Source organism: Phyllobates terribilis, unplaced genomic scaffold (genome assembly GCF_046119375.1).
Source record: "Phyllobates terribilis strain yellow unplaced genomic scaffold, ASM4611937v1 Scaffold_4__5_contigs__length_816908805, whole genome shotgun sequence".
Taxonomy (NCBI): Eukaryota; Metazoa; Chordata; class Amphibia; order Anura; family Dendrobatidae; genus Phyllobates; species Phyllobates terribilis.
The window spans coordinates 788,746,712-788,772,069 of NW_027362764.1; the positions used below are offsets into that span (position 1 = coordinate 788,746,712).

Genomic DNA, 25,358 nt, shown 5'->3' on the forward strand with positions numbered 1-25,358 from the left:
TGCTGAAGTGGTGCTTCAAAGCAGCTTCAAGGATGACATTATACAGCCCAACTGAGCAGGGCTCAGCTGTGAATCCAGCTCTGGCTGTGAAATAAAAACATTTACTTGAAAGCAGTATCATGGAGGACATTATATAGTCCTACTGAGCAGTGCAGCTGTGAATCCAGCTCTGGGGTTATATAAAAACACTTAATTTAAAGCACCACTTTAGCGTTTTTTTTATTGCACCGCTGGAGTGGTGCTTTAAATGTACTTCCCCTGCCCCCTGTCTCATAATCACCTGCCGCAGCCTTCATTGTTTTCCAGCGTTGCTCCGGTCGGTCTCCGGCAAAAAGTGAACTGCCGGCAGCTCCAGTGTTTCATGAAGCTGCGCGGAGGTCACTTTTCAGTATAAGTCTATGAGAGCCTTGTTCTGGCTCTCATAGACTTGCATTGAGAGCTTGGGACGTACCCACAGAGTTCCGGCCAGTCAGAAGCTGCGCTTACAACATGGTGCCGAGGGACTGGAGCAGTGCCGAAAAAAACATTGAAGATGCCAAAGGTTGAGTATATGACACCACTCCAGAGCTGAAAAATAAAACGGCTGGAGTGATGCTTTAAAGCAGCTTCAAGGATGACATTATACAGCCCAACTGAGCAGTGCAGATGTGAATCCAGATTTTGGCGTAAAATAAAAATACTTACTTGAAAGCAGTATCATGGAGGACGTTATACAGCAGTACTGAGTAGTGCAGCTGTGAATCTAGATCTGGGGAGATAAAAACACTTATTTTAAAAAAGTATCATGGAGGACATTACACAGAAGTATTGAGCAGTGTATCAGTGAATCCAGCTCTGGTGAGATAAAAGCCACTTACTTGAAAGCAGTATTGTGAAGAACATTATACAGAAGCAATGAGCAGTGCAGCTGTGAATCCAGCTCTGGGTTGATATAAAAACACAATTTAAAGCAGCATGAAGGAGAACATTATGCAACCGTACTGAGCAGGGCTCAGCTATGAATCACAGAAGTAAATCCAGCTCACCACCTGCAGTTCCACACTTTTGGAGCACGGATAGCACCTGGGCAGGGAGGAACATCCAATAGAGAAAGCAGAAAAATCCAGCTCACAAATAAAGTCCAAAAAAGGGCATTTTATTTTCTAAGGTACATGAAGCAAAGATTAAAAAATTGTGTGTTCACAAAAAAGAGAATACAGATATCTTTCTACGCCTTTCGAGCGGCAAGCACTCTTTGTCGACATCAGCTATGAATCCAGTTCTGGGGTGAAATAAAAACACTTACTTGAAAGGACATTATACATGAGTACTGAGCAGTCCAGCTGTGAATCCAGATCTGGGGTGATATAAAAACACTTAATTTAAAGTAGTATAATAGAGGACGTTATTAAGCAGTACTGAGAAGTGTAGTTGTGAATCCAGCTCTGGGGTGATATAAAAACACTTAATTTAAAGTAGTATAATAGAGGACGTTATTAAGCAGTACTGAGAAGTGTAGTTGTGAATCCAGCTCTGGGGTGATATAAAAACACTTAATTTAAAGTATGGGAATAGAGGACATTATAAAGCAGCACTGAGAAGTGTAGCTGTGAATCCAGCTTTGGGGTGATATAAAAACACTTCATTTAAAGTAGTGTAATAGAGGACGTTATAAAGCAGCAATGAGGAGCGTAGTTGTGAATCCAGCTCTGGGGTGATATAAAAAACACTTAATTTAAAGTAGTATAATAGAGGACGTTATAAAGCAGCAATGAGGAGCGTAGTTGTGAATCCAGCTCTGGGTGATATAAAAACACTTAATTTAAAGTAGTGTAATAGAGGACATTATAAAGCAGCACTGAGAAGTGTAGTTGTGAATCCAGCTCTGGGGTGATATAAAAAACACTTAATTTAAAGTAGTATAATAGAGGACGTTATTAAGCAGTACTGAGAAGTGTAGTTGTGAATCCAGCTCTGGGGTGATATAAAAACACTTAATTTAAAGTAGTATAATAGAGGACGTTATTAAGCAGTACTGAGAAGTGTAGCTGTGAATCTAGCTCTCGGTAGAGTAAAATCTTACTAGAATGCAGCAGCCTGGAGGACACTATGCAGCAGTACTGTGTAGTGTAGCTTCATAGGAATATCTCCATTATAAGAAGTTATCACAGAATAGGTGAGAACATTTTGATTGGTGGTGTCCTCCTCCTGGAGCATCAGTGCCCCTGCGCTGTACTCGTCTGTCTCTGGCAGTCAAATTGACAGTGATGGTCGAGCATGCGGACAGTCACTCCATTCAAACAGGGAACAAAAGTGTCGTGTTCTGGCGATCAGTGGGGTCTCAGTGGTTGCACCCCAAGCGATCTAGAATTTAAAACTTAGCCTGTGAGTTGGTGATAACTTCCAGGAACAAGTATACCGCTTTACATCCTGCTCTGGGGTGAGATAAAACACTGACTGCAGTCCAATCTCTCAGCATTTCTCTCTCACTCGGCTCCTGCCCATCTCTAATCCATAGATTTCAAAAGGCAGCTGTAATCTGATTCCTCAGTGAGCTGACAGTATGTCTTGCCTTAGACAGGATAGATTTTACCGGTATTTCTAAGTGAATGTTGAGGTCAGGAGACAGGAGGAGAAGTGGCTCATAAGTGGAGAAAGAAACATTTTTCTCTGTTAGGATACAGTGTGTTACAAAGTTTCTTATAGTCGCTTGTGCTATTGCTTTTTGGAAAGTTTGTTCAAAAAACAGTGACCATTTATTGTTACCTTTGATTTGACGTAAAGGAGACTTTTAAGGAATCTTATGTGACCTTGGACCTTCAAGACAAATCCTTAAAATTAGTCCCGGCCCACGCAGTCCATTTTGATGTTTTGTCATGAGATGAATGTAGACAAGGTACAATTGTTCTGTAAAAGAAGAAGAAAAACCCTCGGCCGTGTATTTCCCAGTCACAGAAAGCCATTGGGGCTGTGTGAATCGCTGTCACTCAGGGGTCCAGCCATGGCAACAGGACGGAGCCAGAAGAAAAAGGCCTTTCTTTCCTGCGGGAATCAGCTCCGGCGGCTTTATTCTCACGTCTGAGCAAGAATCTTAAGACAATGCTGAAGATCTTGACACCAAGGAACGGGGGGGCAACAGGTCAGAGCATCAGAGGTAAATTCTCTGCTACTGTCCTGGGGCGAATCATTCCGATAAGATCTCAGAGGAGAAATTAGGAAAATACAAGAGAAACAGTTTATAGTCAGAAAAGGAGGAGGAAAAGTTTAGGAGACGGGAAAAGATAAAAAATATTGTATATGAACTTGTATAGAGAGAGATGATAGGATAAATAAAGGAAGAAAAGAAAAGAGGAAGGAAAAGAGAATGAGAGAAAGGAAGAATGAGGATGAAAAAGACAGAGAGAGACAGAGGAAAGAATGAGTGAGGAAGGAAGGAATGAAGGAAAAGAGAGAAAGTGAGAGACAGAAAGAGAGGAAGGGAGAGAAAGAAAGAGGTAGAGAAAGAAAAGGAGTGAGAAAGAAAGAAAAAGGGAGGAATGAAGGAAAAGAGAGAAAGTGAGAGACAGAGAGAGAGAAAGGAAGGAAGGGGGAGAGAGAAAGAGGTGGAGAAAGAAAAGGAGTGAGAAAGAAAGAAAAAGGGAGGAATGAAGGAAAAGAGAGAAAGTGAGAGACAGAGAGAGAGAGAAAGGAAGGAAGGGGGAGAGAGAAAGAGGTGGAGAAAGAAAAGGAGTGAGAAAGAAAGAAAAAGGGAGGAATGAAGGAAAAGAGAGAAAGGATAGAAGGAAGGGGGAGAGAGAAAGAGGTAGAGAAAGAAAAGGAGTGAGAAAGAAAGAAAAAGGGAGGAATGAAGGAAAAGAGAGAAAGTGAGAGACAGAAAGAGAGAAAGGAAGGAAGGGGGAGAGAGAAAGAGGTAGAGAAAGAAAAGGAGTGAGAAAGAAAAAAGGGAGGAAAAGAAAGTGAGAAAGGAAGAATGAGGAAGAAAAAGAGTGAGAGAGAAAGGAAAGAATGAGTGAGGAAGGAAGGAAGGAAAAAGAGAGAAAGTGAGAGACAGAAAGAGAGAGGAAGGAAGGGGGGGAGAGAAAGGTAGAGAAAGAAAGAGAAAAGTAGTGAGAAAGAAAGAAAAAGGGAGTAATGAAGATAAAAAGTGAAAGAGAGAAAAGAGGGGAGAGCGAAAAAGAGGCAGAAAAAGGAAGAAAAGGAGAGATAAAAAGAAAAAGTCAGAGAAAGAAAGAAAAGGAGATGAAAGAGAGAGAGAGATAATAAAAGGAAAAAGAGTGAAAATGAAAGAAATGAAAGGGGTGAGATAGAAAGAAAGGGAGAGAGAGAAAATAAGGAAGAGAGGGTGAGAGAGAAAGGAATGGAGAGAAAGGGGGAGTTAGAGAAAGAGAAAAGAAGATGAGAGTGAGAGAAAGGTAGAGAGAGTAAGGAAGTAAGAGAAAGGAATGAAGATGGAGAGGAGAAAAGAGAGAAAACAGAAGGAAAGGGAGAGGGAGAAAGAGAAAGAAAGAGACAAAGAAAGGAAGCAAGGAAGAAAGAAAAAAAGAAAGAAAGGAAGGAATGGAGGAAGGATGGAAAAAAGAAAAACCCTTGAGGATAGCTAGACAGATAGATGGAAGATATGAGGTAGACAGATGATAGACAGGAGATGGACATTGCACGGGTGGCTATATACTGTAGATGTTACAGATTGCTCCTTCTCTCCCTCTGGTTCCTCCTCTTTGGTTGGGGCAGAGCTTCTCATTTCCGCACAGTGGCACAATCGTACATTTGTTCCAGCTTTAGTCACTCACATTTAGAGGCCGCGGCTCAAAAAACACAGAAATTTCTCTTTTTCTACTTGTAATTTTTTCCGATAGATTCAACAGATGTTCATCATGGATGAGACTTGTATCTGTCTGCTGTAATGAATGTGGCAGGACGCAGAATGTGAATATCCCCATGTATTGGGTGCGATGGACGCGCCGGTATACTGTGCAGAACAGCCAGTACGGCCGATCACAGGATTGTGTGTGGGGGATCATGTCCAGTAATGATCACATATCGGTAGAATCATCTATAGAACATTCCTTCCTTCTTTAAATCCCTTATACAATAACTGATCTATAAATGGCCCAATGGGAAGAAATTGAGTGATTTTATCGGATTCCTGCTACGTGTTCTCAACCCTTTGTCAGCTGTGGTTCTGGTAAAGAGGACATGGAGGAAATGACTATCATGAGCAAATAAAATATTCATAGGACCAATGTATCCTTTAATATATTCTTTAATAATGATGGATCCACTTAGGCTGGTTTCCTGTTAGCTCCCAAGCTCCTCCTGGTGGTGACAACAGACTAATGCATAAAATTGTCAAATCCATGCCTGCACTCCTGTGACATCACATCCTGCTCTACAGCTATTGGCTGAGCTGTTGTCTCACAGACTTCCTGCTCAGCAGCTATTGGCTGAGCTGTTGTCTCACAGACTTCTTGCTCCACAGCTATTGGCTGAGGTGTTGTCTTACAGACTTCCCGCTCGGTAGCTATTGGCTGAGCTGTTGTCTCACAGACTTTCAGCTCGGCAGCTATTGGCTGATGTGTTGTCTCACAGACTTCCTGCTCAGCAGCTATTGGCTGAAGTGTTGTCTCACAGACTTCCGGCTAGGCTGCTATTGGCCGGGGTGTTGTCTCACAGACTTCCTGCTCGGCAGCTATTGGCTGAGGTGTTGTCTCACAGACTTCCTGCTCCACAGCTATTGGCTGAGCTGTTGTCTCACAGACTTTCTGCTCGGCAGCTATTGGCTGAGGTGTTGTCTCACAGACTTCCTGCTCGGCAGCTATTGGCTGAGCTGTTGTCTCACAAACTTCCTGCTCGGCAGCTATTCACTGAGGTGTTGTCTCACAGACTTCCTGCTCGGCAGCTATTGGCTGAAGTGTTGTCTCACAGACTTCCTGCTAGGCGGCTATTGGCTGAGCTGTTGACTCACAGACTTCCTGCTCGGCAGCTATTCACTGAGGTGTTGTCTCACAGACTTCCTGCTCGGCAGCTATTGGCTGAAGTGTTTCAAGACTTCCTGCTCCGCAGCTATTGTCTAACAGACTTCCTGCTTTATCTGATCCTACACTTTTTCACTTTAACTCTTTCAGTATTTGGACTAAAATTTAGGAGAATATGCATAAAAAAATACTCAGTATTATGTGTAGAGGGGGTGGCCAAATTAGGAAGTGAGGTGCAACGTCAGCCAATAGTTGCAGAGTAGGAAATGACGTCAGAGATTGGGAGTGGCTTGCCAACTTCCCCTGTCCTGCCCCTGAGGTGCGGAGAAAGTTGGAAACTTGTATTTGAGGGACCGGAGTGAAATAATTTATGGTCCTGCCACGTCTCATGACCCTTGTAGATCTACTTATTAATTATAACTATGTAGAAGGAGAAATATTTCCACAATGGCGACAGATGCAGCATTTCTTCGGTTAACAGACTTTTTTGCCAGTTTCAGTTCCGATCCCGTGTTCGGGTGCAGTACGGACCATTGATTAACTCGTGACACAGGCATCTGTCAGGGGAGGGACATGTCATCAACAATTAGTTCTTAAGGGAGTTGTTCCCTTTTAGAAAATCTTCATCTCTGACTGCATTTTGTTATAAAAAAAATATACGGAGCTTTACTCACCATCCCCGGGTCCAGTGCCGAGTCTCTGGTGCTGCTCCCAGTGTCTGTTATTGGCTGTGGTGCTGATGTCAAGTCAAGAGCAAGGCAGCCAATCAGTGAGCTCAGCCGCTCTGAAGGAGGAGTTACATCTACTCAGGCGGAGCTGCTGAGCTCACTGATTGGCTGCCATGCTATTTACATGACATCAGCACCACAGCCAATACTGGACACCAGGAGAAGCGACAGACACTCAGCAGTGGACCCGGGGATGGTGAGTTAGTCAGTTTACTTTTATTATAACAAACTGCAGCCGGGGACAAAGATTTTATGCAAAGGGAAAACCACTTTAAAAGGTGTTTGTTGTAAGCAAGAATAATGAGCAAGTGAAGGGATCTGAGCATCTCCAAAACCGCAGGTCTTGTGTCCTGTACCCGGTATACAGCTGGTCTTGTGCCATTTACCCATTGTACGGCAGGACTTGTGCCAGCTAACCATTATACGGCAGGTCTTGTGCACATACCCGGTATACAGCTGGTCCTGGGCCACATACCAGGTATATGACAGGTCTTGTGCCACATACCCGGTATACAGCTGGTCCTGGGCCACATACCAGGTATATGACAGGTCTTGTGCCACATACACGGTATACAGTTGGTCCTGGGCCACGTACCAGGTATATGGCAGGTCTTGTGCCATGTACCTGGTGTACGGCAGGTCTTGTGCCACGTAACTGGAATACGGCAGGTCTTGTGCCATGCATCCAATATACGGCAGGTCTTGTGCAATGCATCCAATATACGGCAGGTCTTGTGTCAGGTACCCATTATACGGCAGGTCTTGTGCAACGTATCCGATATACGGCAGGTCTTGTGCCACATATCCGATATACGGCAGGTCTTGTGCCACGTACCCGATATACGGCAGGTCTTGTGCCACAACCATTATACGGCAGGTCTTGTGCCACGTACCCGATATACGGCAGGTCTTGCGCCACGTACCCGATATACGGCAGGTCTTGTGCCAGGCACCCGTTATACGGCAGGTCTTGTGCCACGTACCCGATATACGGCAGGTCTTGTGCCACGTACCCGATATACGGCAGGTCTTGTGCCACGTACCCGGCTTACCGTAGGTCTTGTGCCACGTACCCGGTATACGGCAGGTCTTGTGTCACGTACCCGGTATACGGCAGGTCTTGTGCCACGTACCCGGTATACGGCAGGTCTTGTGCCACGTACCCGGTATACGGCAGGTCTTGTGCCACGTACCCGGTTTACCGTAGGTCTTGTGCCACGTACCAGGTATACGGCAGGTCTTGTGCCACGTACCTGGTATACGGCAGGTCTTGTGCCATGTACCCAGTATACGGCATGTCTTGTAACATGTACCCGGTATATGGCAGGTCTTGAAACATGCATTCAATATATGGAAGGTCTTCTGCCATGTACCCGGTATACGGCAGGTCTTGTGCCATGTACCCGGTATATGGCAGGTCTTGTGCCATGCATCCAATATATGGCAGGTCTTGCGCCATGAACCCGGTATACGGCTGGTCTTGTGCCATGTACCCGGTATACGGCAGGTCTTGTACCATGCATCCAATATATGGCAGGTCTTGTGCCATGAACCCGGTATACGGCTGGTCTTGTGCCATGTACCCGGTATACGGCAGGTCTTGTACCATGTACCCTGTATACAGAAGGTCTTGTCGGGTGTTCCCGGTATAAAGTCTCGTGGGGAGTTCCCAGTACATGGCAAGTCTTGTGCCATGTACCCAGTATATGGCAGGTCTTGTGGGGTGCTCCCAATAAACGACAGGTCTTGTATGGTGTTCCCGGTATACGGCAGGTCTTGTAGGGTGTTCCCAGTATACGGCAGGTCTTGTGCCATGTACCCAGTATACAGTGGGTCTTGTGGGGTGCTCTCAGTATACGGTGGGTCTTGTGGGGTGCTCTCAGTATACGGCGGGTCTTGTGGGGTGCTCCCAGTATACGGTGGGTCTTGTGGTGTGCTCTCAGTATACGGCGGGTCTTGTGGGGTGCTCTCAGTATACGGCAGGTCTTGTGGGGTGTTCCCAGTATATGGCAGGTCTGGTGGGGTGCTCCGAGAATACAGCAGGTCTTGTGGGGTGTTCTCAGTATACGGTGGGTCTTGTGGGCTGCTCCCAGTATACGGTGGGTCTTGTTGGGTGCTCTCAGTATACGGCAGGTCTTGTGGTGTGCTCCCAGTATATGGCAGGTCTGGTGGGGTGCTCCGAGAATACAGCAGGTCTTGTGGGGTGTTCTCAGTATACGGTGGGTCTTGTGGGCTGCTCCCAGTATACGGTGGGTCTTGTGGGGTGTTCCCAGTATACGGCGGGTCTTGTGGGATGTTCCCAGTATACGGCGGTCTTGTGGGGTGCTCCGAGAATACAGCAGGTCTTGTGGGGTGTTCTCAGTATACGGTGGGTCTTGTGGGCTGCTCTCAGTATATGGCAGGTCTTGTGGTGTGCTCCCAGTATATGGCAGGTCTTGTGGGGTGCTCCAAGAATACAGCAGGTCTTGTGGGGTGTTCTCAGTATACGGCGGGTCTTGTGGGCTGCTCTCAGTATATGGCGGGTCTTGTGGGGTGTTCTCAGTATACGGTGGGTCTTGTGGTGTGCTCCCAGTATATGGCAGGTCTTGTGGGGTGCTCCGAGAATACAGCAGGTCTTGTGGGGTGTTCCCAGTATACGGCGGGTCTTGTGGGGTGCTCCCAGTATACGGCGGGTCTTGTGGGGTGCTCTCAGTATACGGCGGGTCTTGTGGGGTGCTCTCAGTATACGGCGGGTCTTGTGGGGTGTTCTCAGTATACGGTGGGTCTTGTGGGGTACTCCCAGTATGCGGCGGGTCTTGTGGGGTGCTCCCAGTATACGGCGGGTCTTGTGGGGTGCTCTCAGTATACGGCGGGTCTTGTGGGGTGCTCCCAGTATACGGCGGGTCTTGTGGGGTGCTCTCAGTATACGGCGGGTCTTGTGGGGTGCTCTCAGTATACGGCGGGTCTTGTGGGGTGCTCTCAGTATACGGCGGGTCTTGTGGGGTGCTCTCAGTATACGGTGGGTCTTGTGAGGTGCTCTCAGTATAAGGTGGGTCTTGTGGGGTGTTCTAAGTATACGGTGGGTCTTGTGGGGTGTTCTCAGTATACGGTGGGTCTTGTGGGGTTCTGCCAGTATATGGCAGGTCTTGTGGGGTGTTCCCAGTATATGGCAGGTTTTGTGGGGTGCTCTGAGAATACAGCAGGTCTTGTGGGGTGTTCTCAGTATACGGTGGGTCTTGTGGGGTGCTCTCAGTATACGGTGGGTCTTGTGGGGTGTTCTCAGTATACGGCGGGTCTTGTGGGGTGCTCTCAGTATACGGTGGGTCTTGTGGGGTGTTCTCAGTATACGGTGGGTCTTGTGGGGTACTCCCAGTATGCGGCGGGTCTTGTGGGGTGCTCCCAGTATACGGCGGGTCTTGTGGGGTGCTCTCAGTATACGGCGGGTCTTGTGGGGTGCTCTCAGTATACGGCGGGTCTTGTGGGGTGCTCTCAGTATACGGCGGGTCTTGTGGGGTGCTCTCAGTATACGGTGGGTCTTGTGAGGTGCTCTCAGTATAAGGTGGGTCTTGTGGGGTGTTCTAAGTATACGGTGGGTCTTGTGGGGTGTTCTCAGTATACGGTGGGTCTTGTGGGGTTCTGCCAGTATATGGCAGGTCTTGTGGGGTGTTCCCAGTATATGGCAGGTTTTGTGGGGTGCTCTGAGAATACAGCAGGTCTTGTGGGGTGTTCTCAGTATACGGTGGGTCTTGTGGGGTGCTCTCAGTATACGGTGGGTCTTGTGGGGTGTTCTCAGTATACGGCGGGTCTTGTGGGGTGCTCTCAGTATACGGTGGGTCTTGTGGGGTGCTCTCAGTATACGGCGGGTCTTGTGGGGTGCTCCCAGTATACGGTGGGTCTTGTGGTGTGCTCTCAGTATACGGCGGGTCTTGTGGGGTGCTCTCAGTATACGGCAGGTCTTGTGGGGTGTTCCCAATATATGGCAGGTTTGGTGGGGTGCTCCGAGAATACAGCAGGTCTTGTGGGGTGTTCTCAATATACGGTGGGTCTTGTGGGCTGCTCCCAGTATACGGTGGGTCTTGTGGGGTGTTCCCAGTATACGGCGGGTCTTGTGGGATGTTCCCAGTATATGGCGGGTCTTGTGGGGTGCTCCGAAAATACAGCAGGTCTTGTAGGGTGTTCTCAGTATACGGTGGGTCTTGTGGACTGCTTTCAGTATATGGCAGGTCTTGTGGTGTGCTCCCAGTATATGGCAGGTCTTGTGGGGTGCTCCAAGAATACAGCAGGTCTTGTGGGGTGTTCTCAGTATACGGCAGGTCTTGTGGGCTGCTCTCAGTATATGGCGGGTCTTGTGGGGTGTTCTCAGTATACGGTGGGTCTTGTGGTGTGCTCCCAGTATATGGCAGGTCTTGTGGGGTGCTCCGAGAATACAGCAGGTCTTGTGGGGTGTTCCCAGTATACGGCGGGTCTTGTGGGGTGCTCCCAGTATACGGCGGGTCTTGTGGGGTGCACTCAGTATACGGCGGGTCTTGTGGGGTGCTCTCAGTATACGGTGGGTCTTGTGGGGTGCTCTCAGTATACGGTGGGTCTTGTGGGGTGTTCTCAGTATACGGTGGGTCTTGTGGGGTGCTCCCAGTATACAGCGGGTCTTGTGGGGTGCTCTCAGTATACGGCGGGTCTTGTGGGGTGCTCCCAGTATACGGCGGGTCTTGTGGGGTGCTCTCAGTATACGGCGGGTCTTGTGGGGTGCTCTCAGTATACGGCGGGTCTTGTGGGGTGCTCTCAGTATACGGTGGGCCTTGTGGGGTGCTCTCAGTATAAGGTGGGTCTTGTGGGGTGTTCTCAGTATACGGTGGGTCTTGTGGGGTGTTCTCAGTATACGGTGGGTCTTGTGGGGTGCTCCCAGTATATGGCAGGTCTTGTGGGGTGTTCCCTGTATATGGCAGGTCTTGTGGGGTGCTCTGAGAATACAGCAGGTCTTGTGGGGTGTTCTCAGTATACGGTGGGTCTTGTGGGGTGCTCTGAGAATACAGCAGGTCTTGTGGGGTGTTCTCAGTATACGGTGGGTCTTGTGGGGTGTTCTCAGTATATGGTGGGTCTTGTGGGGTGTTCTGAGAATACAGCAGGTCTTGTGGGGTGTTCCCAGTATATGGCGGGTCTTGTGGGGTGCTCTGAGAATACAGCAGGTCTTGTGGGGTGTTCTCAGTATACGGTGGGTCTTGTGGGGTGCTCTCAGTATACGGTGGGTCTTGTGGGGTGTTCTCAGTATACGGCGGGTCTTGTGGGGTGCTCTCAGTATACGGCGGGTCTTGTGGGGTGCTCCCAATATAATAGGCTCTTTTTGACGAAAGTTGGGAGCGATGCTGCCTGACCACTTGCTGCGTAGCCGCGAGGTACACGATATTGTGAGGGTTTGGCTGACGGGAGCACATCTATTTTGCATATATACATGTATTCAGCAGATGTAGAATTCCATGTAACGTGTTTGGAAATCTGTGTCTCAGCTGCAGTATTGCCCCATTTTATGCTCTGTTTTGCCTTCTCCTATGTTCTCTCGGATCCCGGTAATCGGATGCACACGTAGGATTCCCGGCCATTGTGATGAGCGCACTGTACGGACACGTCTGCACGTCGCCGTTACATCTGTAGCCATGTACAGACACAATCGGCACTTCATTTGCATTGTACTTATTAGCGAGACGTTCAGTCTATCGCTCTGTCTGATGCGCCGCGCTGGTTTTATTGCCTACTGTCTGATTTCTATACAAATGGGACAAAAAATAAGCACTTACGGAGGAGAGAAAAATGGCAGAACCCTTTTAGGTAAAAGATTTTAAATCACCGACATCGAATTCGGATGTTTTGATTTAAAAATGTGAAGTCTTTATTTCGGATATTAATGCACTTCTCCGTCACGCGCTATTCGTCAGCTGCGGGAAAATTAGCTTAAAATCCTGGGGATGTTTTTGGACTTTATGACCTAAATTCATCACACTGGAGACTTTTTTTTTTTTTTAAAACTTTTTATTTTTAAGCTAAATTTGCTTTCACCATAAAATGCAAAGCAATGGGAGGAAATCAGAAGAAGGCGAGGGTAAAGGAACGTGAGCAGAGCAAGCTGGTGATGGGGTCATTAATGGTCGCGGTGCATCGAGAGGGACTTGCATGGAGATCTGTGGACTCTACTAGAAGCTCATTGTCATGAAAGATGATAAATTTGCTTTTTTCTTCTTGGATGTATTGAATTGCAATCATCACAATTACCTAAATGTCATCACCGCTATTGCAGCAGTTCACATAGACAAGGAAAGTCAAGAGTAGGCATCCATGGCAGGTCATATGGACTCGTGAGCCTTAGAACTGCGCTATCGATGCGAATCTGATGCCCGGGGCGTCCAATGATCAGCAAAACAATCAAATCCAGCTGCGAAAAATGATGATCGGATAAACATTTCTATGGCATGGTCTATTGGCTCCATTGGGTAGGGTGTTTTGTCTGGAAGTCCTGGGTCATGTAGTAGAATGATGCATCTCGGAGGGGTTTCACGATCTGGGAGACCCCGTCCTTCACTTACCTATTGGGTGACCGGAGATAAAGCTCAAGGCTGCCCTACACATATGACTAAATTCATCCTAACATGTCAATGTCTAATGTGTATGGGGCTCTCCAGACTTTCCCAACAGATGATGTTGGGGAAGACAAGGATCCCCTCTGCTGAATTTCAGTGGACGATCCTTTATATTTCTCTATATTATATTGCATAGCCTTGGTGCCAACTGTGCAGCCACAAAGGGGCCCAAGAAGTAAAGGGTCCACGACCTCCAAAGCAGCTTCTATCACAGACGTACTGTACATGGGTGCATTATAACTAAGATATTGGTCTGTAAAGGGTCCTTGCACAGGGGCCTCTTCTATCTGTGCTCACCCTTGATTCGTCCAATAGTTATCTAATGTATATAGATAAATCACTAAAGGAGTACAAATATGTCCTCCCGTAACCTGTCTACAAATTTCCTTAAAGTTTCCAATTTCTCACAACATACATGGCTTATAAGTCTCCTCACTCTGACATGCCAGGCTTGGCTTGTCACTCTCTACAAGGAGAAACGTTACTGCTTAGACCCCAGTCCAGAGCCTCTCACCCAGCCAAATCAAATCTCTCACTTTGCACTGATGAGGGGCAAAACCCCCGAAACACAGTGTCTACAAATTGAGATTCTGGTTTGGCTTTTATTCTAAGTCATATTGCAAGAGTCAATATTGGCTTTTAGGATAGCTGCTTCCAATAGGTGGTGCTTAGAGTTCTAGTACACTCTTTGATGAGTCAATTTGTATATTTAATTTCCCAGAGGAGCATGCATGGCGTATAAGTATCTCACTCTGACATGCCAGGCTTGGCTTGCAACTCTCCACAAGGAGAAACGTTACCCCTTAGACCACAATTTAGCACAGGGATATGTCAGGGCACAAGTATTCGGTGAGGGCAGATCGCTGTGATATTTTGCTAGTTCTTCCTCAATGGGGATCCAGCTACCAGGATTCGGAGAATGAGGACACCAGAGATACATTTATGGATCTTCCCAGTACTTATGCCTACCCACTCTATTCACAACCACTATGTTTGCACTTATGTCTACCCGCTGTTCAAGGTGAATGGCACTGTGCAGTAGTTGCCGGCACCGCTCGAAGTCAGAGTGCCACCATGCAGACAAAATCATTAAATCGCTACCATGTCATAATTTTCTGGTATGAATATTGTCCCGGCAGTTGGATTTATTGATTGGAAAACAGTGGCGTCACCTTTTTTGATGAGGATGTCACTTTGCAAGGATCACCTCTTTGAAGGAAGCCATGTTTTCTTTTTCTTCTAAGAGGAGCATCGAGTCTAGATCACGTGAAGTAATTGTCCCCCTCTTCTCCTCTTTGGTCAGACCTCATCTGGAATACTGTGTCCAGTTTTTGGCGCCATATTTTAAAAAAGACCTAAAGAAACTGGAGCAAGTTCAGAGAAGGGCGACCAGAATGGTGACCGGTCTGTAAACTATGTCCTACGAGGAACAGTTAAAGGATCTGGGAATGCTGAGCTTACAAAAGAGAAGACTGAGAAGAGACTTAATAGCTGTGTACAAATATCTGAAGGGCTGTCACATTGTAGAAGGATCATCTTTATTCTCATTTGCACATAGAATCATGAGAAGCAATGGGATGAAACTGAATGGGAGAAGATACAGATTAGATATTAGAAAAAACTTTTTGACAGTGAGGGTGATCAATGAGTGGAACAGGCTGCCACGAGAGGTGGTGAGTTCTCCTTCAATGGAAGTCTTCACAGGCTGGACAGACATCTGAGATGGTTTAGCGAATCCTGCATTGAGCAGGGGGTTGGACACGATGACCCAGGAGGTCCCCTCCAACTCTAACATTCAAGGATTCTTGTCCTCTAAGGTAATAGAACGCAGAACACGGGAAACATCGGTTGAAACAAGTGACATATTGACCTTCCATCCAAACCTTTTGAGGCTTTATCCCTTGTTTCTCCATCGGAAAACTTTTTCACCGCTAATCGGTTCTCAGTCTTTCCCAACGCACCGACATATAACGAGTCAGATACATTGACGGATGAAGCCACGTAGGAAAGCAAGAATGTTCCACCGACACGAATCCTAATGGAAGCGCTCGTTACAGGTTAACACTTCACATATGGATCTTCCTTCATCACCTTCATAGGTTTACAAAGCTCAATAATAAAGGGTTCGGCTCAGTGAAGAGTGGGACGACCTGGCATTAGATCGGGATGCAATCGAGAGATAAGAGCGAGGATTCCTGGGCAATTATTTTCTAGCGTTGTGTCCCGTTGGAGGTGACGACTTCTATGGAAGCAATGGAGAAGATCAATATAAACTAAACTCAAAAAATGGTTCCTTAGTTTTCTTTCCCTCTTCAAAATAGTCGTTAGAGAGTTGAATATTGAAGCTGAAAGCAAAAATGGAACTCCTAATGTGGCCATTGCCCAGAGATATCGGCACTGGGGTCATTTGGGCTGGAAGACACTGCAAGGTTTGCTGATCCCTGCAACCCACCACCACCTTTAAAAAATTCTTGGCCACTTAGGCTGTGTGCACACGTCGCATTTTTGCTGCGCGTTTTCAATGCAGATTTGTCACAAAACATGAAGCATGCCAGCAAAGTGAATGAGAATCCTGAAGTCTCATGCTTATGTTGCTTATTTGTGACTTGCAGATTTAAATCTGAAGCGTCAATTCTTTCAGCGTTTTTGCTGCAGATTTTACTCATACTAATGAGTGGGGGAAAAATCTGCAGCAAAAAAAAAAAAACGTGAAAAACAAGGAAAAACCACGCATTTTTACTTCTAAAAGATGCTGAAATGGTGTCGAAATCTCTGCAGCAAATACTTAACGTGTGCACACGCCCTTACTGTAAAGTGTGACCAATGCAAACTTTTCAGATCCTGCAACACGTCAATTCTTTCTGCGGCATTCATTGCAGACTTCGCCTTTTGCATCACGAACCCACCACAAAAAGGTAACGTGCCGGTTTTGCAGCCAAATACGTGGAAGATTTGCTGCAAACAATTCTGACGTATACGCAGGGAACCGAGGAGAAGTTCACATGCAGCAAATTTGATGCTGAAAATTTCTGCAACAAATTGGGCAAAAATCCACAGGGAAAATCTGCACGGAATTTGTTACTCTCCTACCGTTGCGATGTGAAAACTCCCTTTCCTGATCCTCTGCCGATCTCTTTTGGTGATCTACAGTAAAGTCCACAGTAGTTTGGTTTTCCGCGGATACAAATCCTTCATTGATTAGTAACAGGAATTCACAAAGTGCAAATGTAAAATCTGCAATTTCTGCTGCTGAATTTTTTCCACAAAACAAGGGAAGAGATTTTTTTTTTTTTAAACTTCTTCTGCCTAAAGATCCAGGTGGAAAGTCCTCATGTCAAAAAAAAATCTAAAACCTAAAATATGAGTTGTGAGTATAGAAGCGGATGGATCATTTTTCACATAATGTTTGATATCGGCCCCATCCTTCTGGTGCTGCCCGGCCCCGGAGGACCGATCTTTGCAATGTTGACATAGACGAGACGAGTCTGGAGTATACCCGTCAGCTTAGTATTTAGGTCACGTTTCAGCAGACGGCTGTCACTGCCAGGTTGCACGTGAACCCTGTGTAGCGTCCGCAGAGAACCAACTTTCCATCGGCGGGGTCAGGTTAGATCCTTCTGGATTTCGCGGATGAGTTCGGAGCTGTCATCCCTCCATAGCTCCGGGGTAAATAATTGTGTTATGACAGAGAGTATAAAATACTTATTAGTCCTGGCGATGAACGTGGACACGACGCGCTCCGCGGTCTCATTCCTACCAATGTGCATGGCGGAGAGACAATAAACCCGGGAAGCCGGGGCTTCATGGTAATTAGAAGGACAACGGGGTAATTATGGTGATAGCGGTCAGGAGGGAGAACGTCAGCTTTTCATTATACACCTAAAGCATTGAAACAATGCTACCGTCCAGGAAATGTCAGCGGGTGGGAGGAAGAAAGAAACAATGTAGCAATAAATAATGGAATCATACATCGATGATAAAAACAATGGCGGATTACCAGTGATAGGGAAGTGGGAGCTCGGGAAACACAACAAATACCAGACAGAACAGAAGAAGCTCCCACTAATATTATGTCAAGTCCTCGTGCTCCAAAGTCATCAGGGCCTGGACTTCACAAAAGAAGGGTCCAGTGGTATCCGGCAATATGAGGTTAACAGTTGATCCTATAAGCAAATATTGTCTATCATTGCTGTGATGCTCTGTGTGTCCTGACACCCTTCTATGATAGCTGCGATGCTCTGTGTGTCCTGACACCTTTTTATGATAGCTGCGATGCTCTGTGTGTCCTGACACCTTTCTATCATAGCTGCGATGCTCTGTGTGTCCTGACACCTTTCTATCATAGCTGTGATGCTCTGTGTGTCCTGACACCTTTCTATCATAGCTGTGATGCTCTGTGTATCCTGACACCTTTCTATCATAGCTGCGATGCTCTGTGTGTCCTGACACCTTTCTATCATAGCTGCGATGCTCTGTGTGTCCTGACACCTTTCTATCATAGCTGTGATGCTCTGTGTATCCTGACACCTTTCTATCATAGCTGCGATGCTCTGTGTGTCCTGACACCTTTCTATCATAGCTGTGATGCTCTGTGTGTCCTGATACCTTTCTATCATAGCTGTGATGCTCTGTGTGCCCTGACACCTTTCTATGACAGCTGCGATGCTCTGTGTGCCCTGACTCCTTTCTATCATAGCTGCGATACTCTGCGTGTCCTGACACTTTTCTATCATAGCTGCGATACTCTGCGTGTCCTGACTCCTTTCTATCATAGCTGTGATGCTCTGTGTGCCGTGACTCCTTTCTATCATAGCTGCGATGCTCTGTGTGCCCTGACTCCTTTCTATCATAGCTGTGATGCTGTGTGTCCTGACACTTTTCTATCATAGCTGTAATGCTCTGTGTGTCCTGACACCTTTCTATCATAGCTGTAATGCTCTGTGTGTCCTGACACCTTTCTATCATAGCTGTGATGCTCTGTGTGCCGTGACTCCTTTCTATCATAGCTGCGATGCTCTGCGTGTCCTGACTCCTTTCTATCATAGCTGCGATGCTCTGCGTGTCCTGTTACCTTTCTATCATTGCTGGCAGTAACTCAATTTGACAATCTGACATTTAATAATAGGACAGATCTTGGAACGCCCCTTTAATAAATACATTGTTGGTAAGCTCCTAAGCTCTGTCTAGTGGCAGATGCAGATAGCCTGTATCTATGTATCTTCCCCATAATGCCTTGCAGATAACACATGACATGGTATAGCCCAGCAAATCAGGAGGGCTACAAGAGCCTGTATAAAAGTAGAGGCAGGGAATGCAGCGGCCATTGTTTGGCTAATCTGGATACTGAGAGGACGTCACACCCGACAGCATTCACCATAGACATAAGTGTGTGAGGAATGGAGAAGCATCAGCTATTCTGTAGATTTATTTCCTTCTGCTGGTACCTATAAATCTATATTAGACTATGTTCATACGCAGCGTTCTTTTTCTGCAGCCAAAACCTGCTTTCTTGGCAGTAAAAACGCTGTGTGTGAACATAGCCTTTGTCTCCAGGTTTGTAGAGTGGGCGGGCTCTTCCCACAGCGATGTCACAACTGAGCTGTGCACTTTGAGCCAATCACATGTCTCCCTCATGCCGCTCCCCCTCCCTTCTTAATAAGCCACAAGCTGCAGCTTCACCTCCCTCCTCCCCTCCCAGGACTTGCTCTATGGGCTCAGCAGAGAGTATCACACAGGATGGGATTAGATACACGGCTCAGCAGACAGTATCACACAGGACAAGATTAGATACACGGCTCAGCAGACAGTATCACACAGGATGGGATTAGATACACGGCTCAGCAGACAGTATCACACAGGATAGGATTAGATACACGGCTCAGCAGACAGTATCACACAGGACAAGATTAGATACACGGCTCAGCAGACAGTATCACACAGGATGGGATTAGATACACGGCTCAGCAGACAGTATCACACAGGAGAGGATTAGATACAAGGCTCAGCAGACAGTATCACACAGGATAGGATTAGATACACGGCTCAGCAGACAGTATCACACAGGATGGGATTAGATACACGGCTCAGCAGACAGTATCACACAGGATGGGATTAGATACACGGCTCAGCAGACAGTATCACACAGGATAGGATTAGATACAAGGCTCAGCAGACAGTATCACACAGGATGGGATTAGATACACGGCTCAGCAGACAGTATCACACAGGAGAGGATTAGATACACAGCTCAGCAGACAGTATCACACAGGAGAGGATTAGATACACAGCTCAGCAGACAGTATCACACAGGAGAGGATTAGATACATGGCTCAGCAGACAGTATCACACAGGAGAGGATTAGATACACAGCTCAGCAGACAGTATCACACAGGAGAGGATTAGATACACAGCTCAGCAGACAGTATCACACAGGATGGGATTAGATACACGGCTCAGCAGACAGTATCACACAGGATAGGATTAGATACACGGCTCAGCAGACAGTATCACACAGGAGAGGATTAGATACACGGCTCAGCAGACAGTATCACACAGGAGAGGATTAGATACACGGCTCAGCAGACAGTATCACACAGGATAGGATTAGATACACAGCTCAGCAGACAGTATCACACAGGATGGGATTAGATACACGGCTCAGCAGACAGTATCACACAGGATGGGATTAGATACACGGCTCAGCAGACAGTATCACACAGGATGGGATTAGATACACGGCTCAGCAGACAGTATCACACAGGATGGGATTAGATACACGGCTCAGCAGACAGTATCACACAGGATAGGATTAGATACACGGCTCAGCAGACAGTATCACACAGGATAGGATTAGATACACGGCTCAGCAGACAGTATCACACAGGATGGGATTAGATACACGGCTCAGCAGACAGTATCACACAGGATGGGATTAGATACACGGCTCAGCAGACAGTATCACACAGGAGAGGATTAGATACACGGCTCAGCAGACAGTATCACACGCCTTCCATTGGACACATTGTATCTGTTCATGTTCAGTTTGTAATGGATCCCTCTTTATTAGTGTCCTGGGCGGCGCGGTGTAAGAAAACGGATCCGTTTATGCAGATTTAATTGTTAATAAAATAAGGATCCTTGTTTAGGGAACAGTTGTGGAAACTACATTCCTACATATAAAATGGCAGAAAGAAAGAGAAAAGGGAGAGATGAGAAATGATCGGCTCCCGCACTGGAGCGTTGGCATGATCCCGGATTGGGCGCTGTTCACATGTTCAGTAATCAGCCATTAGAACAGATCCAGCAGCAATCTGCTGAGAAAAACATAAGTTTTTTGTCCTGCAAAAAAAAACCCAAAAACCTGATTTCAGCTGGATCCATTTTTGTACCATTGAAGTCTATGGATAATGGATCCGGTAATCAGCCAACAGGTTTTATTTCACTTGAAAAAGATCTGTTTTTTTCTTTACTGGATCAGTTTCAAATGGATTGTAATTTAACGGATCAGTTTTCCATAGGCTTCAATGTTAAATAAACGGATGATTACTGGACATGTGAACAGAGACCTAAGGTAAGACTAAAAACCATAAGAATCTGCTCTGGATGGTGGGGATCTTCTCTGCTCACCTGTTCAGTTGTTTTCTTTATACTGGATCCGTTACAAACAAAGCAAAGACGCAGCAATGTGAAAACCAAAGTTCCCTCTTTGGAAAGGATCCGTTTTTGTTTTCTTCTTAGATCCTGGATCCGCTTACTATTGGACACATTGTATCCGTTCATGTTCCGTCTGTAACAGATCCGTCTTTATTACTATTCTGGATCCCTTTCCATAGACTTCAGTGTAAAAAAAAAAAAAAAAACGGATCCAGTTGGAATCAGGTTTTTTTTTTCCAGCAGCACAAAGTTTTGTCTGAACACTTTTTTTTTTGTCCCCGGATTTCTGCTGGATCCGTCCTGATGATTACTGCACATGTGAACACAGCCTTAGATACTTTGGATCCTGTTTGCAGCGATTCCGTCTGTGAACCCCCCTGGAGAGCGCTGAGTGTGAGATCCTGGATCCGCTTCTTACAATTGGACACATTGTACCCGCTCATGTTTCCGTTTGTAACGGATCCGTCTTTATTTGTGTTCTGCATTAAAAAAAATTAATCCGTTTATGTAGATTTCATTGTAAAAAAAAAAAAGATCCTTGTAGGGATGGGGAAAAAAAAAAAGTTGTGTAAACTACAAAAAAAAAAAAAACGGATAGGAAAGGAGGCAAACGGAATGTATGCATGAGTCCTGCACAGGATGCGTTACCGCTGCGGATTGTGTGGCAGCTTTGCCAGTTGCCGTCTGACTGTGTCTCTCTCTTTTCCCCAGGTTCCGGCAGCGGCCACCGGGGGGCGCCTGACTCCAGCAGACCCGGCAGGACGCTTTCCTGACGCCTCGCAGCGCCGCTCCACCTGTTATGTCCCAGATCTGGCCCCTGCCCGACAATTACCTGCAATTCCACAGGAGCCGAGACCTAGGATGAGGCGCCACCTCCTGCTAGTCGTGCTGTGGCCGCTGCTCCTGCTCCGCCCGGCCGCCTGCAGCCCCCCGGAGCTGGGACTCGGCGCCTGCACCACCCGGGTGCAGGGGGAATTCTACGGCCACTTCTCGTCGCTGTCGCTCTTCCCGCTGAACGAGTCGTCGCTGTGCGCCTGGATCGTGCAGAACCCGGACCCGCGCCGGTACACGCTGTACGTCAAGGTGTCCAAGCCCCCCGGCATCTGCGAGCAGCAGCGGATCCGCACCGCGCACTTCGACTCCTTCCTGGAGTCCACACGGACCTACCTGGGGCTGGAGAGCTTCGACGACGTCCTGCAGCTGTGCGACAGCTCCGTGCGCTTCTCCTTCCTGCAGTCCAACAAGCAGTACCTGCAGATGCGCCAGAGCCCGCCCCGCAAGGACGAAGACCCCCCGCTGCGGGCCAAGGACCCCCGGGGACACGACACCGACTTCTCCCTGGAGTACCTGGTCCTGGGCAACCGCAGCCCCCGCAAAGCCGCATGTCAGATGCTGTGCAAGTGGCTGCACACCTGTCTGACCAGCAGCAGCAGCCTCCACCCGTGCGGCATCATGCAGACCCCCTGCTCCTGCCACGACGGGGACGTCCAGAGCGGCGCGGACCCCGCGGGGACCCCCGGGAAGAGGGGCGACTGCCTGGAGGACGGGGCGCAGCTGGAGAACTGCGTGAGCGGCGGCCACGTCCACGGTAAGACACACGGAGCGTGTCATAGTCTATACGGATGGAGCTGAGGGTGTCATAGTCTATACGGATGGAGCTGAGCTGAGGGTGTCATAGTCTATACGGATGGAGCTGAGCTGAGGGTGTCATAGTCTATACGGATGGAGCTGAGGGTGTCATAGTCTATACGGATGGAGCTGAGCTGAGGGTGTCATAGTCTATACGGATGGAGCTGAGGGTGTCATAGTCTATACGGATGGAGCTGAGCTGAGGGTGTCATAGTCTATACGGATGGAGCTGAGGGTGTCATAGTCTATACGGATGGAGCTGAGGGTGTCATAGTCTATACGGATGGAGCAGAGCTGAGGGTGTCATATATACGGATGGAGCAGAGCTGAGGGTGTCATATATACGGATGGAGCAGAGCTGAGGGTGTCATATATACGGATGGAGCAGAGCTGAGGGTGTCATATACGGATGGAGCAGAGCTGAGGGTGTCATATACGGATGGAGCAGAGCTGAGGGTGTCGTATACGGATGGAGCAGAGCTGAGGGTGTCATGTATACGGATGGAGCAGAGCTGAGGGTGTCATGTATACGGATGGAGCAGAGCTGAGGGTGTCATATATACGGATGGAGCAGAGCTGAGGGTGTCATATATACGGATGGAGCAGAGCTGAGGGTGTCATATATACGGATGGAGCAGAGCTGAGGGTGTCATATATACGGATGGAGCAGAGCTGAGGGTGTCATATACGGATGGAGCAGAGCTGAGGGTGTCGTATACGGATGGAGCAGAGCTGAGGGTGTCATATATACGGATGGAGCAGAGCTGAGGGTGTCATATATACGGATGGAGCAGAGCTGAGGGTGTCATGTATACGGATGGAGCAGAGCTGAGGGTGTCATATATACGGATGGAGCAGAGCTGAGGGTGTCATATACGGATGGAGCAGAGCTGAGGGTGTCGTATACGGATGGAGCAGAGCTGATGGTGTCATATATACGGATGGAGCAGAGCTGAGGGTGTCATATATACGGATGGAGCAGAGCTGAGGGTGTCATATATACGGATGGAGCAGAGCTGAGGGTGTCATATATACGGATGGAGCAGAGCTGAGGGTGTCATATATACGGATGGAGCAGAGCTGAGGGTGTCATATATACGGATGGAGCAGAGCTGAGGGTGTCATATACAGATGGAGCTGAGGGTGTTATATACGGATGGAGCAGAGCTGAGGGTGTCATGTAGCAGAGATGTAGCAGAGCGGAGATGAGCTTGTCATCCAGCACAGTGCAGGCCCATATGTAGTAGAGCTGAGCTTGTCATATTATTTATGGATGTAGCAGAACTGTCTATGTCATATAATATATAGATGGAGCAGAGCTGAGCTTGTCATACAGATGTAGCAGAGCAGAGTGTATCATCAGTGCAGGTCAGATGGAGCAGAGCTGAGCTTGTCATCTGAATGTAGCAGAGCTGAGTGTATCATCAGTGTAGGCTGATATGTAGTAGAGCTGAGCTTGTCATCTGGCAAAGTGCAAAGCGACATCACAATGTGCTGTCTGTAGTGTCACATGCAGATGGAGCAGAGCTGAGTTTGTCATCGGGCACAATGTGTAGAATTATGTGTTATCTGCATTTTTTCTTATGAATGTAGCAGAGCCAAGTTTGTTATTGAGCAGAATGTGAAACAATATTGCAATGTGTTATCTGTGTGGTTTACATATGAATGTAGCAGAGCTTAACTTGTCATTCAGCACAGCGCTGGGTCGTTTGTAGCAGAGCCGAGCTCGTCATCCTGCACAGTGCAGGACAAAATCATGATCTTTAGTATTACATATGGATGTAGCAGAGCTGAGCTTGTCATCGGTATCATGTAAAGAAATGTGTTTTCTGTAGTATTACATATAAATGTAGCAGAGCTGAGCCTGTCATCAGTCACAGTGCAGTGCACGATGACAAACTCAGCTCTGCTACAACTCTATGTAATACTACAGATGATGTCAGCCTGAGCTTGTCATCCGACACAATGCAATGAAATATGTGTTATCTGTGGTTTTACATATGAATGGAGCAGAGCTGAGCTTGTCATCAGGCACTACACAGAGCTGAGCTTGTCATCAGGCACTACACAGAGCTGAGCTTGTCATCAGGCACTACACAGAGCTGAGCTTGTCATCAGGCACCACACTGCTCTGGGTGACAAACTCAGCCCTGCTACATTCATATGTAATACTACATATCTTCCTGCCCTGTGCTAGCTGTAGTATTAGGTGCAGATGGAGCAGAGCTGAGCTTGTCATTGGGCACAATGTGTTGAAGTTTGTGTTTTCTTTATTTTACATATGAATGTAGTTGAGCCGAGTTTGTCATTTGGCAGAATGAGTAGCAATATTCCAATGTGTTATCTGTGGGGTTTACATATTAAAGTAGCAGTGCTGAGTTTGTAATTTGGCAGATTGCATTTATCTCTAGTATTACATATAGATATGTAGCAGAGCTGGGATTGTCATCGGGCAGATTGTGTGGTGATAGTACAATGTGTTAGCTCTGCTTTTATATATGAGTGTAGTAGAGCTTGGTTTGTCATTTAGCACAGTGCATAGTAGTATCACAACACGTTCTGTAGTGATGCAAACAAATGTAGCAGAGGTGAGTTTGTCAGTTGGCACGATGTCTATGTTGCAGAGCTGGGCATGTTGTTTGGCTTAATGTGCTGTTTCTATTATTACGTTCAGATGCAGCAGTGCTGAATGATGACAACCTCAGCCCTGCTCCATTCATATGTAATGTAGTAGAGCTGAGTTTGTCATCGGCACAATGCATGCTGCTATCACAATAGGTTATTACTAG

The 25,358-nt window shown here is 47.1% G+C and overlaps 1 protein-coding gene across 8 annotated transcripts in view; it reads left to right on the forward strand.

Moving 5' to 3' along the window:
• The window catches only part of ADGRB1 (adhesion G protein-coupled receptor B1), a 911,276-nt gene that overhangs the window by 242,141 nt on the left and 643,777 nt on the right, over positions 1 to 25,358 (forward strand). For all 8 annotated transcript variants that reach the window (XM_073679967.1, XM_073679961.1, XM_073679962.1 and 5 more), the window contains exon 2: positions 21,652 to 22,528. In XM_073679967.1, the coding sequence (XP_073536068.1) occupies positions 21,802 to 22,528 (727 nt within the window). In that variant the 5' untranslated portion in view covers positions 21,652 to 21,801. The remainder of the gene's footprint in view (positions 1 to 21,651; positions 22,529 to 25,358) is intronic.